Here is a 17,789-nt window from a genome sequence, read left to right as displayed (position 1 = left end):
ATTTTTCAGTGATGGGAAAATGAAATAGAAAAAAACCCATGAGACCCAATTTGCAAATTCAGGTACCTAAGCACCAAGGGAACTTCATGTGAATTACTTGTCTTTCTGCTCCAGAACTACTGTGGACAGGCTGGCAGGGGAGGGTCTAGTAGCTTAGGTATTTAAAGATGTGTAGCCCTTTGCTCCTTTAAGTTCAAACTATAGAGGCCTCTCTTGGCCTTGTTTTCCTTGTCATCAGGGGTTGTTTCACAGATCCACTATTTTTATGCTCAAGTTTGCATATGTACATACAAAATCAGAGTTCAAGGTGCAGCTGTAAACACAGGCATTGCACAGCCAGGCTCCAGACGGTCTTTGGGAGCTGGGTGTCTCCTTGCATTAGAATAAGCTTGGGGGACGTGATCCGGTGCATGAGGAGTCCTCCTGCTCCAGAGGCAGCCTTCTGAGGTAGCTGCAGTGGTTTCTGTAGAACAGATCCAAGAGGTGACTGAGAGCTTTCTTGTGCACTTGAGAGGAGAAAATGGTTTTGACTTGACAAAGCCACATCTCAGCAAAACCAAGACCACTTCTTGCACATACTCTGTTTGAGCAGCAAAATACCACAGCAGCTCTAAGGAGGAAAAAAGTAATTTCTTTTTCCCCTGAGAAAATTATTTTCAAGGGCAAAAAGCTTTTGCATATTGCCTCTGAGGAAAGGAGATCCAGCATTTGGAGCTGGCCTTTGTCAGTTCTTGAAGGAGTTTGTGAAACCTTTCAGCTTGAGAAAGTTTGAGCTTGGAGTCAAACGGTGGTTTGAGGCCATCTTTCACTGCTATCTCAGAGCTATTTTATGGGGCAGTGTGAAATGGAGAATAGCCACTGACATTTTTGATAATATATGAGTGCTTTAAGGTGTCAGAGAGGGTTTTTTTGCTATCTGGAAAGAAACCCAAGAGAAACTAAAGGGGGGAAAAAATAACCCAGTTAACACCACGCCATAGCAGAGCTGCAGAAAGCTGCTACTGATATGTTCTCCTGAGCTCTCAGCAACCTGTAATTATGAATTGGCTTACAGCAAAGATATTGATGGATATCACTCAAGAAGGAAAATGAGATTGTCTAGATTTTTTACAGTCAACCTGTACTGAACTCTGTGTGACTCTCCTCCTATTTATAACCCTGTGTGAAGTTCAAGGAAACTTGTCCTGGAGGTTTCCCATGAGAGGGAACTGTGTTTTTACCTGACTAAAGCTCTCTGGATATCTTCCCATTTTTTATTTGATCTAAGTGTGAACTTTCTCCACCCTCTGCCCCTCCTTCCTTTCTGGAGTGGTTAGAGAGGTTGATTACAGCCAGGATTACACAAGAGATGCCAGTTGCATACATGTTTTGCATAACTGTGCTGTGTTGATTTCAGACAGGGTGCCCAAGTTCCCTCCGTGCCTTGCAACAGAGACACGAGATCTCTATCTTCATTCCTGAAGCTGGAGAAATGCTGTTGAGGCCCTGCCTATTGAAACTTTGACAAAGAGCACCTGGCTGGGACGCTCCCCATCCACACAGTTATCTGTCCACTGCAAAGCACTCACTTTTGGAAAAGCCTCTACTTAAAGGTTGTTTGGGCTTTTTCTATTAAATATGCAAGTGTCACTGTACCTCTGTGGGAAGTGCTGCAAGTGGTCGGTGGGGCAGTGTAATTCAGTAGGATTTTCAACGTCAGGCGACAGAGTTCCCTGGGATGCTGCTGCTGCCCTGAAATTCCTCCTGCTCAGAGAGCCAGCTATCCTGTATTAAGGATGGGGAATGTGCTCCCCAAACATGTGTCCTTTTCCTCCCTTCCAGTGAGACAGGCGTGAATGCTCTCACGTGCTCCGAGATGGTCGAGGGCCCGTAGTGAGGATCTTGACCAGAAAATTAAGACAAGCTCATCCTAGTGCTGGTTTTGGGGCCAGTTCACCGTGGTTCTTATCTTCAAAAGCACTGAGGTCTGCTTGATTTTGACAAGAATTAGGGGATTTGACAGTCTGGGCATTAGCCTGTGTTTCAGTTCCTTTTGCTGGGAAGTAGGTACTTTCTTCCCCCTGCCTCTTCAGTTTGGAGTGGAAGGCTAGGACAGCACAGAGTCTCCGCCGAGCTGAACAGGACCGGGACTGTTCTGAGCTGCCTGTAGCACAGTGCTGTATCATGGGTTAGAGCTGGTCTCACAGGTAGGCAGAGCCCAGACTACTTAAGGGCTTCAAGCTCTTCCTAGAAAATAAATCATATGCAAGGGATACACTGCTGAAAATCTGATGATGAAATTTTTATATAGAAAAGCGACATGGGCCATAGACTCTCTCTCACTTGGATACCCTTCATGTGCATGCATTTTGCTCGTCTCCTTGGAGACAGTGGCTTGTCTGAGAGCAGCTAGCCTTGGCTAGGAAAGGCCTGACATTTCTGGTTTGTGGGATCAAGCTGTGCTGCTGAATTTTCCAACAACCACAGAGACATGATTTGATACAAGCATAAGCAGTTCTGTACAAGATTATAATGTGAGCATCTTTCTCTAATACCTCTCCGGGGACACCACTCAAGTCCCTGGTGTGAAAGATGGGTTCAAAGATCTTCAAGGAGAGCCTCACAATCCCCATCCCTCGGATAGCAGAAACGTTTCAGAAATTTCTCCCTTCCCTTTCCTTCTTCCGAAGAGCTGAGTCAGCTGGACTGGCATGTCTGGAACTCTGTGGCACCGCGAGCAGGCAGTCTGCCAGCTGCATTACACACCACATCCAAAGGAACACGTCACTCCTCTCTCTCTCTCTCTCTCTCTCTCTCTCATTTTTTTTTTCCCCTTTGCAATCTCCACCCTCTCCCTTTTATTTTTCCTTGTTGATCCGTGTAGGTGAGTCAGAGAAACCTGCTCATCCACAACCTGTTCCTTCTTGCCAAATCCTGGAGCAGCACTCCCAGTTCTTGTTAGGTGTCAGGAATAGGTTATGAAAACAAAAACTGATACTGGCAGCATACTGAGTATAGAGTGCATACTGTAAATGAAAATTAAATGCATAGTGAATGTGCCACTTACAATGTGTTCCTAATAGAGTGATGTCTTTTGTAGGAGGCACTTTATTCTGTGATTCATGTATAGTATTAATTTCCTTCCTGTAAAACACCAGGATGGAACAGGGAAATGATTTAAGGCATAAGTAAGAGCACATTTAGGGAAAAAAGCCATCTTTACTCCACTGGATTTTAAAACAACAGGAGAGTAGAAAATTTCCAGTAGGAAAATAGGTGGTTCACAAAAGTGTTTTTGAACAAAATGACTGAACTTTTGATAGCAATTGTAGTTGTACTAATCTGAAGAAACTCCACTGATATGGCACAGTTCCTCAGAGTTTACACTATTGATGTATTTTGAACCCCAGGAATTAAAAAACCATTAATCTAGATCCTGCAGATCGTAGACACTTACAAATGAGAGTGAAAGGTGATAAACTGGCCTTTTTATTTACCTTACAATATTTATTTCATGAGTGGGGAGGGAGTGAGAAAATATTGTGAGCTAACTTTTCTTTTTGGTCAGCTGACTGCAGGTGTTGGTAATGCTGTAGGATCAGGTGTGTCTCAGTATCCATAGCTACATTTCCATCAAGTACCATCAAAGAATTGATTTTTGGCATGTTTTGTTGGAATGAAGCTGCTCAGCTTCAAAGAATAGATCATCCACCAGGAAAAGTGCTTTGTTTGACTTTTATGTGCCACAGTAAAATGTCCACGTTAGCTATATTGTGAAAAATGTATCCATTATGTTCATATCATTAGTCTTCTACAAGCAATGAGTTTGTCCCAAGGGCTAATGATGAGCCAAATTCAGGAGACTGCAAGTACAGTTTTGGTTGAGATGCATGAGGTTCCTGCCTTGATCAGCATGAAGTCTGGGATGAATTTGACCTGGCTGGTGTACAGTCCCTGGGGTAGGATTGTACCATTGGTGAAGAGAAGGGAAAGGCCATTTTGTGTCAGGTAACATATAACTTATAGCAAGAGACAGTTGTTTCTCAGAGAGTTCAAGTCCGAGACAAGAAGGCAACAAGGTTTACTGCCCAACCACCCTCTACAGAGGTTGAATCTAGAATACAGACAAAAAGGGACTTGCCAAAGGCATTCAAGACATCAGTGTCACATACAGAAATGAACCCAGATGTCCTAAAGCCCTGTCTGCTGACCCAGTTACAAGACTATACACACACACAAAAAAAGTAAGAAAATGAGAAAGGGAGATTTTTCTTCTCCCAGGTGAAGTGAGAAGTTTTATGCTCTTTCACTCTTGATTCAGACTTCTCAGAGAAAACACCTCTTTTTAATAGCCTAGTAGAACCTTCAGTGTGAATTTTTGTTTGGATGTTTTTCTGTCAACGAATGCAGATAAGTACATTCGGAGTTTCCTAAATTCCCCGTTTTTACAGGAAACCTTTTCAAAGTACTTCTGGATGTCTGGAGAGCTTTGTTTTGTGTTCTCAAGCTTTTCTGTCTTTACTTTCAGCCCAAGCACTTCTTTTTCTTTCCTTCTTTTCTTTTTCTTTCTTTTGGATTAATTTCACACCCATATTTAATTTCCTTTCATTTTGTCTGCCTTCCTTTCAGTCACGATAACAGTTTTTGAATCTATCCAGGGTTTGTAGTGCAAAACTAATCGCACCAAAAAAGAAACATCCTAAAAACCCAAAATCTTCCCTCCCTCCCTCCCTCCCTCCCTCCCTTCTCATTCTCTCCACTGAGCAAACCTAAAAAATCCTGCATTTTAGCAAGTGCTCTGGAGCTGTCGTTTATTTTTTGTGTTACAAAAAAAAAAAAAAATACAACTAGGAAAGATATTGGGGCTAACAGGAATTGCTGAATTTTATTACACAGAAAAGCTTAATGTAGCTTCAGTGGCAGACATAGACACTTGATGCAGAGTTTTGTGCTAGAACAAAAGCTGTCCAGTATCCCAGATTCATCTCTCGGGGAGTTAAAGGATCCCATCATCCTTCAAAAGATATCTTTACTGTTAATTTTTTTCTGTGCTAAGCATTGTTTCCATAAAAAATCATCTTGGCTTCCTCCTGCCAAGTACTATGGCTAACTTTGAACATGGAGCACTGAGCAACACAGGTGTTGATGACGAGCATGGTGTGGAAAGGAGGCATCTGTCCAGCCCTGGTGGTAGCAGATTCATTTGCTCTGTTGAAGCTGGAGTAAATGTGATGGGAGCTGGGATGAGCTTTTGGGAGCAGTGAGCTGCACCAAAAAGTCTCTTCCTGGAGTAGCCGTTCACATGAGGGTTTCCAAAGTACACAGCACAGCGTGGCTCAGCACTGTCTGCTTGAGAAAAGTCCCACCCATATTTCAAGCTCCTCTGTAACATTGGTGATAAATATATATGTTGTCAGGCGTGTTGGCAGAGAGCAACAGGAGCAGATAGGAAAACTGCGTAGGTAAAAGGAGTCAGTCAGCTCTTTTTCTGTTTGACCTCATTTGACATCTGTGCAAGAGATGACAAAACCGCATGCTTGAACAGCAAATCTTTACGAGGGTAACACAAAGGCATGGGCCACGCACGTTCTTGGGCACTAAGGAAAGTATGAATAAAAATTTTCATGTCCCAAAGGAGCCCATTAGTTTCACAGCCTGACCTGTTTTTGGAAGCAAGGTTTCCTTCGCTGCTAGCCTTAATCAAAGTAAGTGAAAACTCCCAACTAAAGTGGTTGGGAAAAGAAGAGGAGCTGTCAATATTATTCCCCCCATGTTGCTATTATCTTCATGACAGCTTGCTATTAATTGTCTGTTTCCAAAACTTTGTTTCTGACAGTGACAAGAAAAGGGAAAACTTCCTTACTTAAAGGGAAACTGAAGCACCTTCCTCCTATCTCCTAATATGAGACAAAGAATTAAAAGGTGTCAGGTGCTGAAAGAAATGGTTTTTCTTGTGCAGGAGCATGTAGCTGGAACAGTGGGACTCACTGCCACGGGATGAGAAGACTTGAGCTAGAGTTTAAGGGCTTGTTCAGTGATTTTATGCAGAAGAAAACTATCTAGTGCTGTAGTTAAGTGCTATAAGTTAAATGTCATGTATTCTGTCTGTCTCTGCTTATATAGTATAAAATAACTGGTAACACTATGTTTGGCACTGCTCGCTTCAAATAACTCATAGGTTCTGTTGGCTTTATAATGCTAAAGAGCTTCTGCAAAATTTGCAAAGGGGCAGCACTTGGAATAAATATAAACTGTAAGCAGCTGAGGTAAATTGACTTCAGGGTATTACTTCCATTAATACTACCTACGAATCTGGCCCAACATCTACACTTGTTTTACCCAAAGAGGGAAAAAAAACCCCAAGACAAACAAAAGCACTTCTCAAGGGAGTGTTTGTCCAGCAGCATTCCTGCTCTGCACCAAGGTACCTACACCCTGCGCTGCCTGTGTGAGCTGTTCCTCTTCACCTGCAGTCGGACGTCGGCTTGCGATGGCGTGTGGATCTCCAGTCACCTCCTTAAATTCCTGCTGAGCTGTGGCACTGACGGTGAGCAGACAGGACAGGGCAGAGAAGAACAACAGACCAACCTAAACTTGTTTTCGTTTTTCCTACTTACTGTGTCCCAGGAGCAGGGTTAAAATGAAGAGATGCCAACGAGTGTATTTTGGAAGGTTTGTCCTGTGAACCAATTAACGCTCTGTTTATCAAGTCAACTTTAATATAATGTTAAAGGTCTGAAGTGGAGTGGAAAGTACAGAGTCAGTACATACAGTTAAGGTTTAACCTCTGTCTTAAGCCACTTCCCACCCACATCCAGATAGTGTGAGGGCATTGCAGGAGGAGGCTCCTTTCTGAAGTCACCTCTCGTATTCATAGCAGGGCCTCTCCTCCTTTAAAAGAAAGTTGCCATAAACCTGGCTGCCTTTAAGCAATTTTGAAGCTAGCCAGGTGATAAAATACCCAGTTATTTTGTGGACTTCCTGGTTTTTGTTAGTTTATCTCACCACCAGAGTGCTATTTAAACAGAGTCCCTTTTTAATAGTGTTTAACCATTTCAGAGTCAGTGTAAAGTCCCTGGGAACCCCACCAGTGCCAGGGGTGCCTGGAGGACTGGGACATGTTGGTATGGCACAAAGGCACTGTGCCCGGTTCAGTGGCCTCACAGCAGAATTTGCATTTGAAATTTTCAAATATATGTGGTGGAGAATCTGAAAGCTCCACTGACATTCGTATTAACTAAAAAATGAGTGTCAGGTGCCTTTTGCCAGCTTTGAAGCTCTTCACTGAAGGAGATGAAGGTACCATGAGGGGAGCTTCTGTGTGGTAGGATGTATGTTTCTTGGGATGTGGAATTGGAGCAAGTAACCACGAATTTCATCTTTTTCAGAACTAAATACAATGTTAGTGTCCTTATCTGTGTTTTCCTTGATGGCGTATGTAATCTATTTTCATGGTTTCACATAGACAGGTACGTTTTCCTTTGTTTTTCACACATATTTAAGATACAACATACAAACCTACAAAGTAAACTGTGTGTCTTCTGTGCTGCAAGGAAAGAAAATGGAGTATAAGATTCTCGCTTTTCTGTTTTTAATTATTTAATGGGTGCTGCAAGACTGTGGCAGGAGCCCTGCAAGTATCTGGGTGGTTAGGGAGAGTTCAGTAATTCTGTGACTGTGCCAATGAAACAGGAGTTTGTTTGTTTGTTTGCTAAACTTCTGGCACAAAAATGCCACCTACTTATTTATAACCCTTGTGGCAGATTGGAACATTGTTTTATCTGTAAAATCCTGCAGATCAGTTAATAAATAAACACAATCTGATGAATCAGATTAAATAACAGAGCCACCAGCAGCTGCAAGATAAATCATAGTAAACTACTAAAGTAATAAAAGGCTGCAGGCAGAACTGCCTCAAAGGTACAAGTAAGGACCCCAACCCTTGAGCTGTTGTACATGAACACTAATGTTTGCTGATTTACACCAGATTCTAGCCTGTATAGATACTTGAAAGTTTCTCCTGACTAGAGTTTTTACTTGTTTTCCATGTGCGCGTGTTTTTGTGGTCGGTTCTAGCCAAAATGTAGGACGGATGACGTCCTGAAAATCTGATGTTTAATACTGCTTGCTGCAGAAGATCGAGGGAGAACAGAACATTAGTACAGTATTTCACTGCTAGCCGCTTATTTTACACTACGGTAAAAAACTGGCAGGTAGATGCAGGTGTCAAGCTGCTGTTTCATGCCCTGGAGATGTTTATAGGGAAGGCAGGCGTGTCTAGAAAACAAAGGGTGTGTAGGTGCAATGTTTTGCCATTGTTTTACTGCATGCTGATGTACCTCAAGTATCTAGTGGTGTTTCACTGCTAGTAATAGCAGTGTAGTTGTCGACAGAAATAACTTATCATTGACTGCCACTGTACAGAAAGTCAGGACAAGCTGGTTTTGATTTGCTGGGAGGCTCACAAAATGTTGAACAGCCACGTATATATCAATAGGCAATTGATAATAATCTTTACTAGGAGGCATTGGACCATGAGGCCCAAACTGAGTCAAGTGCTCTATTTCAAGCTCCAAGTCAAGAAAATACTAGTTGCTTAATGGCATGTATGTAGGCTTCACCTGTTGTAATGCTGCATTTTGATTTTTGAACCTTTTGAGGTGTTCAGAAACCTCTTTAAGCACAGATCTAGCTGTATGGTTCCTCTACTGCATGATCTAGTGACCCCATCTTTTACCACATGACTTCACAAACCTTAAGACTTGGCCCAAAATACAGTAATCTAAAAAGTGCTTGTAGAATGGAGACATCAGAACTCCATGAGGTCCGGAAACGTAGCTATATCTCATGAAACGTACCTCAGGTATTGCTGCCTCTGCTTGGACTGGCAAGCATGACAAGGTGAAGGCAAAGTTTTCTTAATGTGATTAAAGATTTGGTTCTTTCTGAAAATCAGACTGCTTTAAGATGTCACAGGTTGGGCGCTCAGAAGTGGAGGTACTTGACACTGTGTGTCGCAAGTCTGTGTGCTTGTGTCCTCCAGCAGCCTGGAGCCTTATTTTAGACGTTTATGTGTTGTGACTTCTGCATGCAGCTTGTCTCAGACAATCTCAGGTTAGCTGTGGGACTTGCTGTTATTTCTGAACTCCCGTATATACTGATTATTGTGTGTTTGTGTGTGTGTAATCTCCCAGGCAAAAAAAAAAAAAAAGGCAACAAATCAAAGAGCCCCCATGAATTTCAATGAACACATTTACAGTCATTAAGCACAGCAGCGAGATACAGCATCGGAGTAGGAGGCAGTTTCCTTTGCAAAGCTACGTGCTGCTCAGAGCCAGCATGGGCTTAGGTCTCACTTTAATTTTTTTGGTGATTAATTCGTTTAGGGGTCTATTATTCATGTAAATATTTTTGTGTGTGAAGCTTTGAGCTAGACAGCTCTAGAAAAGCCAAAGTGCGCTGTTTAATTACAGCAGTGAACTGGAGGGACTGTGTGTCACCTCTTTGCAGCCTCAGCCCTCCTGCCGAAACCTCAGTGCTGCCTTGGCCCGCCTTGGCCCTCCTTGGCTCTGACAATTGCTTCCTTGGCTTGGGGAAGCTGGAGGTGGGAAGGACCGCAGCAGCTATTATATCCACCTTTTTGTGACTATTGCACACTCTCTTTTTTTGTCCTGTATGGTGTTAAATGTCACCAGGCTCAGGGGCATTTTACATTTCCCTGGGCTGACTGTTTCACGGCCTGAAAGGACACCATGCCTGCAAATTGCCTCATATGCCACTTATTTTTTTTCTGATTTGATTTTCTTATTCCTGCTTGATCCTCCACTCTGTGCCATCCCAAATATCTCCTCCTGCTCTTTAATGTTCACTCCCATATCTAATAAAATCACAGTGTATTATTAAGTCCTTAATTTCTCAGTGGAGATATGGGCCGTATTTTTCTGTGTCTACCTTCTTGTGTGAGCTTCACCAAATTAGCCTCTGCATCTCACAAAGTGCATGAATTCATTTACATGCTGTGAAGAAGGGAATTATTACCTTAATCATACATATGAATAATTGAAGCACAGGAAATCAGAATAACTTGCCTGCAGTCACAAAATTTGTAGCATTACTAAGAGTTGAACCCTATGCTCCCTAGTCTCAACCCAGCACCTTAATAATATGTCCTACCTCTGTGTTAGAACTGATCTTACTGTGATAAGTCCTGTTCAAGGCAAAGGGCTGCTTTGTGGTAGGCACTGTGTGACTGCAGAACAGCTCCCCTCTCCCAGGCAGCTTCCAGTTTTAGGGAAGAAAGTAGAAATAATGAATTAATACTGGTGTTATGACTGTGACAGAGAATTCTGCAACCTCACTAATAGGGGTGAGTATCAGCCCAAAAGAACATTTTAACTTCCTCAATGCAGCTTCAGAAAGCTTCAGTTGGAGAGTGCTGGGGTTCCCTCCAACTCCGGGGTGATAGGGGCCAAGTAGGACTTCAGATATTATAGAAATAAGTTGTGCTCAGTGCACTACTATCAGAGGAACTTTCTCAGACTGAAAGTAGCTACGTCAGATGGCCACTTAGTTCAGAAATCCTGGCTGGCTTCCCTTCCAAGGTCCTGATGGGGCAATAATGCAAAAGTAATAAAAGTCTGGTACAAAGCTCAGTGCAAAGTCTCTAGTCCTTGGATTGTGCTGACCTACGTCACACGGCCGTAGTAATGCACTTTCCTGGATGAGTTGGTCACGTTAGCGGTTGAGCTGTCGCAGGGACTCGGGACACGGGCAGGTGGCTGGCAAGGAGTTGTGCTCTGTGCTGCTGCAGAGGAGAACGTGGTACCCAAAATAGTGGGAGTAGTTAATCCTGACTGCTGAAATCGGTGAATGTTTTGTCATTGGTCTTAATGGAGACAGGATTTTGGCTCAGCAAAGTGTATCGTTGCTCTTAACCTGTTCTGTAAGCTGTTATATGCTTATGGCAAGGTATTACCTGGGATGCCTTGTTATTTCCCTTTGACTTACTTTATATTCTGCTATGCACTCCCATGTCTTTTGAGAACAAAATGCTGCGTGAATGCCTTACGGGCTCTTTCTCTTTCACTGACCTTATTTTATGACTTTAAAGAAGTTTCCCTAGGCCCAAGTCTGCTTTCTGTCTTGAATATTGACCTTAGAGTTACACCATCTCATTGTCACTGCACGCAGACTTCTCAGCTATCAAAGTTCACCCACAGGACTCAAAGTATTCCTAACTCAGAAACACCTTGCCTTTTATGCCCTCCTCCTCCTCTTCCCCCTCCTCCCTCCACATGAGCATTTTAATTTCGTAAGGAAACTCCGTTTCTCTGTGAATCTCGACGAGCGGTTTACCTGTTTCATGGTAAAAATTGTACTTCAAATTTAAATGTCTTTTTCACTGTGACTGTCATAATATTTTCCATTTGAGGCTGAGACTCCACTGTGGGTTTTCTGTGCCACGTTGTCATCCGTACGAATCTGAGCTTAAACGCGTGGAAATTCTGACATTTCAGCAAGAAATATAAAGTGGGGTTTTATGTTCTTCAAGTTAGCTGTTTCATAGGTATGGCTGCTGGGTTTTGCCCAGTGCCTTGGTCTTTCCCAGTTCAACAACAGATTGAAGATTTCTCAAGATTTTGGGCTTGTTTGCATTCACTGTATTGTGTCATTTCTATGAGAATGAGTGATGGTAATTTTTTATCTGATTGCTTACCTTGAGAAGGTGATGAAGGAATAATTACCCCAAACCAGGGATTTCCAAACTGACTTTGCTTGGGTCCCGCTACCGTTGGCAGTGGCGGCTGCATACAACGCTGAATGTGATGTCTGTGTACCATGGTCTTCAGTGAGGATCTCTGAGAAGGCAGCTTCGTACCAAGCAACCTGAGCCAAACTTTTGAGTGACTTCACAGTGGAAATGGCTCCATGGTGGAAAGAGCTGCCTTTAGTGGGTGCTTGGAGAGGGTTTTGGAAGGCCATAGCACTGTTAGACTGTTTGCCTTCAAGTCAGTGGTCTATAGACCAAGACTGCTCATGCCCAGTAGTGCAAGCCACATGTTTTAGGGGCAAATTTTGGCTATTAATGTTTACCTCCTATACAGTATTTGATAAAGGCTGAAATCTCTCTTGGCAGTCATGTGGTTTCATACAGTGGTTTATGTGGAAAAAAGTCTGCTGTTGAGGAGATCACCAGAATTGAATTCGCTAATACACTTTTACAGCTTTTTATTGCGTAATACAAAATATGGAAAAATGTACACCCACTGGCAACGCTCACATCCAAAAATATATATATTTTTTGACATTAGTTACTTTGAGAATATGAGGGGAAATTTGCAGCTATTTCAATGACGTGACATTTGTCACAACAACAAGGTTTCTAAAATCCAGACTGTAATTGCTACCTCAGCTAGCTGCACCTCTTACCAAATGGGTTGTGAGAATTGCTGGTGACACAAACTGCTGCTATCAGAACTGATTCCGTTGTGGTCTGACCTTATCAATTGCATTGCAACCCAAGTCACCGTCACTTTGTGTGATTTTGTAGTATAAATCAGATTTTTCACATGTGGGGCGATGATGTGATTGCATCTGTAGAGCAGGGGGAACAGAATTTGGAAATGAACCCAAGGGAGTTGTATTCGATCCTACTCAACTGGAGCTCATAAACTTCGTTCTTCATGGTTGTGTCTGAGCAGCTTCCCGTTGTGTATTAGGCAACATGACTAACATTTGTCACGTGTTGTTTATTCTCTTATCTTCTCCCCAGAGGAAGGAGCGTGTGTGCTGGAGTATTTCTTTCCTTGGGGAGTTATGTTCCTCCAATCCCATATTGCCTGTAGAAATGGTACCTTTATCATTAGCTTTTATCATCTCTATGAACCTTGAAATTTGATGGAATTTGTGTAGCTGACTATCCTAGATATCATTGGAAAAGCTCAGCCTTGTGTTTCTGAAATTTTTGCAATGCAGGGAGCAACCATTTGAAGAAGTGTAATACAAACTTTTTTTTGATTGTTGATTTTGTACAGTGAGCTTGTAGCAGAATATGTTTCTCTGTGCTAAATGATAACATATTTAATTAATTGTAGCTGCCCCTTGAATAGCTGAAAGCAGTCATCCCTTTCCCTTCTGTCTTACACTTTATCTCGATAAACTTGTGTAGCAAAACTGGGTGGGCTAATTCAGCCCTGCTTCAGCTCGGTTAACTTAATCCCTTCAACTGTATTTGATTTTTTTGATCCAGTTAACTGGACTCATTTTTTTTTGACTCACTTAGCTTCTAATAAAGGTGTCAGTCTGGCAGACATGGATGCCATCTAGATGCATGATGAAGCAGCGTAATGGTGATGATAAAAGTCTTTCCACCCTAGGGAGCCGCCAGTGTGTTTTCCTAAAGGTGCTTCCAGAATGAGATGGCTGGTTTATGTTTAAGAGCTGAGACTTGATACAGATCGTTCACATCAAGGGCAATTACTCTGGGAATGGTAATGAGCCTCATGCTTGGCCTCCACTGAGATTTCCAGTATCGGCACCAGTTATGGCAACAGTGTAAGTTAGTGAGCAAAATAAAATAAAGACACAATACTTTCCTGAGGATGAGCCTTATCTCTAAGTAAAGAGAAATAAATCCACAGTTTGGATGCTTATTAAAAGCAGCTTTTTTTCCCCCAGTGGAAGACTTGGTTGTGTCACTGAACTTTACACACAAACTTTTTGAGAAAAACAGAAACTTTCTGCAAGTGTGTTCATTTCATCAAATCCATCTTTTCTGGGACAAAAACATTTGAAATTTTTTGACCAGCTCTGATACTGGAGACTCAGGCTTTTTCATCTTCCATTATATGGGTGATGTGGGGCACACACTGTGGTATGTGCTAGTCCTGCAGAGCCCCAGAGAATTTCCCTGACTCTGGGTCTTCAGCCCCAATGCAAGGAGCCCTCTGACCAGCTTCCTATGGGCTACAGGTGTCCTCCCCAGTTTCCCCTGCATTTTCCCATCCGAGTAGTGACGGTGCATTTTGGCTGCAATTAGTGCAGCTTGGATTTCATTAAATAAATGACCATGAAAAGCTTTCTGTATTGGGACAAACCCAATAGAAACATGTATAGTATCCAACAGAGGATGTTCTTAATTTCTTTGGCCGGAAACTAAAATTCTTACCTAAGATTTTCAAAATTCTGGAAGAAGTTTGGCCTTCCCCATCCCTTAGCCAGCTCTGAAAATCACAGCCGATGGTGTTTTACTAGACTTGCAGTACTGACTTAATAGCTCTTTAGTTATTAGAGAATAAATGTTCGTGTTCTACAAGTTTAAATTATATTAAAAGCCTTTATTATCACAGCTTGGCAAAATACACTTCTGGCTAGCTTTCTGGCCTTGGGTTAGGCCATTCTTGTGGTTTCTTAATGACATGCTATGAAAAGGATATACTTTATGAGAATCTGGTGCCAGGTTTTGCATGTATTAAGAGGCATTTGCCATTTGTTCATAATGCTGCTGAGTGAAACAAAAAAACCTAAAAAATTGGAGTTACGTCTTGCATTTGTCTGGCTTGATTTTCATTGTACCTATGGCCTTTTATATTTTTTATATATTTATATTATATATATTTTAATATTAGCTGATCTCTGAATTACTGTTGACAGCTTGGTTCTGGCTTGTAACAGTGCTGTTACCAAAGTTACTTTCTGTTGTCTTTTATTTTCCAACTTTCCCTTTAGTAATTTTGGCAAAGTTTTCTCAATGAAAGAACAACTCCTCTGGGCCATGTAATGGGTTTCCCCACAGTTGGGAGCAGAATTAGGCCACTGGGGCAACTCGTTTTTGTGAAGGCAACTGTTCGTGCCATGGGCAAAATGTCTCAGAAGTTTCTTTCCCACGAGACTTGGTGACACACAGGCAGTGCTGGGGTGTGATTCAGCTGTTTGGTTTGTTTTCCTCTCTCGTCGTCTGTTTATTTGCTTTGCGACCAACAAGTCCGCCTCTTTTTCCTTCTGATGAATCTGCGCGTTAGTGTGAAAAACGGATGGGGCGAAGTACCCGGTGGGTGGGAGGAGGTGTGTGTGGTGGGAAAATGGGGCTGGGAAAAAGGTCTGGGACTTGAGTAACCTTTCTTGGGTGTCTTTCCATCGCAAGAGTTGTTTGTTGCAAAGGTGTGATTTTGATAGCAAAAGTGGGTTGCAGTGGATTTGACCTGATGCTCTTGTTCTTTCCGCAGTGGGGAAGCCTCACAAGTGCAACTACTGCGGCCGGAGCTACAAGCAGCGCAGTTCGCTGGAGGAGCACAAGGAACGCTGCCACAACTATCTGCAGAATGTCAGTATGGAGGCTGCCGGGCAGGTCATGAGTCACCATGGTGGGTGGAAACTGCCTCTTGAGGTCTCTTGGATTTGCAGCATCTCTTGCGGATTTTTTTCCATCTCTTTCTCTTCCTTCCTTTCAGCTTTGCATCACTTCCATCTTATAGATTGCTTATACTCGGATAGGCAGGAGGAGAAAAGATGGGTAAAATCCTCACTCTGTCCAATTTAACAGCAATGGTTTTGCTGATTTTATTTATTTATTAAGTCAGTATTTCACTTTTTAGTATGTATAAATATGCAGTCATGAAAATAAAGCGAAGTCATCTGTGCGAAGTTACCCTAAAAATTAACTAAGCCATGTATGAAATGTATGATTCCCCTCCCCTTCCTTTCTGATAGTGACTGGTAATTACAAGAGATAAGAATGGTGGACGTATTCAGAAGTCATTATTTCTACTCCCTGTAATATTTCTTTTATCCAAAAAAAAGGAAGGGATAGATATAAAAATCACCAGAGCAGAATGGAATTCAACAGTGTTGATGAAAGTCATTATAACCAAAAAAAAATGTTTATATGCATTTACATGTGTTAGTATTAATATGTTAACTAACACTGCATGTGTTAATATACATAAAGACTGAAGATTGCCAAAAAGATTGTTGAAAGCAAGAAATGTCAAACTCCATGAATTTGTTTTCAAAAATTTCTGTAGCTATTAGTATGGATAGTGAGCATAATGTCTTGGACTGGAGGGTTGTAAGCTTATCTGTAGCACTAAATACTAAATGGTAGCTGTCCAAAAATTGTTACAATTTTATTCAAAACTAGTCTTTCGGAAACTCTTCTAAAACCGAGTATCTCTTAACTTTTAAAAGTTGTCTTTAGATGTTTGGTACTTGATTTAAAATTTCTTACTAATCAGAAAATATAAAAATTAAATGTTTTCCATTTTGATTAAAAACTGCCATATATCTAAAAATACCAGAAAGTTAGATTGTAGGTAGATGAAAAGGTGAAAGAACATTTCCTCTTTTTTTCCATTTTGTTTTACCGTGTTGAGTGGAGTCATATGGCTTCATTTACAAATTAATTACGTATAAGTTCTGAAAGGTCATTTCTAAAAACCTAAAAATACAAGCTGAAATAAAATCTATTCGGTGTTTCTAATATGGGCTATTTTTTGGTGAAAGAAATTACCAAAAAATTTTGAAGAGTACTTTTCCATGAACAATTTAATCCTATAAAGGCATTTAAATATATCTGATATGTATTGCCAAAATGTTCATACAGCTCTATTAAGTAATTACTATCTCTGTAGACACCCTGGAGACTACAATCAACATTTAAAATGTAATGGATGACTTCAATGTCTTTAAAGTTAGTGATTATCAGCTTTAGACCTGACTTTACACTTGTAAAAGTCAGCAGAAAGACTGATCTCAGGGCTTTGCTATTTGCAGGTACCTGTTGTGTGCTTCTCTGCTAGATGGAGCACGTAGTTGATAGTAGGATTTTAACCACTGACTCCATTCCCAACAAAATACACCCTCTTCACTCTATGAGGGTGTGCCTGTCTTATTAACCAGCTGGATGGTGATTTCAGTCAGCCTTTCCCTAGGGAAATAACAGTAGACTGATAGAGTTATGACAGCCAGGAGGTTTCAGAGGTCACGTTGTGGAGGATCTACCCAAATTCTACTCAACTTCTGGGTTTATTATTCAGTTATTTATTAAAATTAGGTTTACTCTTGTTGGTAGTGAACTTTTGTGGAAATGTAAAGCTTTTTCTAAGCTGCTTAATGCTATGACAGGAAGAGTAAGTCCTTAACCTTGTCTACCCAAAGAAGCTGGAATGGTTGACCTTGCATTGATTTTTCTACCAACGGAAGTTAAACCAGTAAAAACCCCATGTGGACAGTTCTTTTATTTACAGCCTGACTGACTTTACTTGGGCTTAAAATAGAAATGTTCACACAACCACTTCACTTTTCTCAACAAAATTAGCTTAAAACAGCACTTTGAATTCAACTAGTGCCTCTTTCTCCTCTGGGCAAATATGTCTAAATCTCCCCTGGTGAATGTTTAAGGGGATGTTTGATCCACTGTCTTTGTTTAGCTGTTTCTGTCTTCATTTAGCTGTTTAGCGAGGGCACAGCAAGGACAGGCAGCGACAGGGAGCTCCAAATTCAACTGGGACCAGCAATAAATATCACTTCACATCCCAGCGTCACTCCCACCCGTGAAGTTCAGCATGGGAGTGTGAGGGTCATCAGCACCAACCTGTAGAGGTCTGCAGCAAAGTCCTTTCTCCTGGGACTATAAAGACACCAGGGAAGACCATAGAAATGATTACTCAGCTTAAAGTTAGGTCTTAGTCTAACCCTGAAAAATGTATTTGTTTCCTTCTCTCCCATGTCACACATGGAAAAGGTACTCCTGAGGATGAGTGAGTGTATGCTTTGGAGATTTTGATCATTGGTTTATTTTGCATCACACTGGG

The 17,789-nt window shown here is 41.6% G+C and overlaps 1 protein-coding gene across 6 annotated transcripts in view; it reads left to right on the top strand.

Annotated features, from left to right (window-relative positions):
- IKZF2 (IKAROS family zinc finger 2) overlaps nt 1–17,789 on the top strand; it is a 120,330-nt gene that overhangs the window by 80,950 nt on the left and 21,591 nt on the right. For all 6 annotated transcript variants that reach the window (XM_074829737.1, XM_074829741.1, XM_074829739.1 and 3 more), the window contains one exon: nt 15,204–15,341. In XM_074829737.1, coding sequence (XP_074685838.1) covers nt 15,204–15,341 — 138 coding nt within the window. The remainder of the gene's footprint in view (nt 1–15,203; nt 15,342–17,789) is intronic.

Source organism: Strix aluco, chromosome 6 (assembly GCF_031877795.1).
Source record: "Strix aluco isolate bStrAlu1 chromosome 6, bStrAlu1.hap1, whole genome shotgun sequence".
Classification (NCBI taxonomy): Eukaryota; Metazoa; Chordata; class Aves; order Strigiformes; family Strigidae; genus Strix; species Strix aluco.
This window is presented reverse-complemented; position numbering and strand designations above follow the sequence as displayed.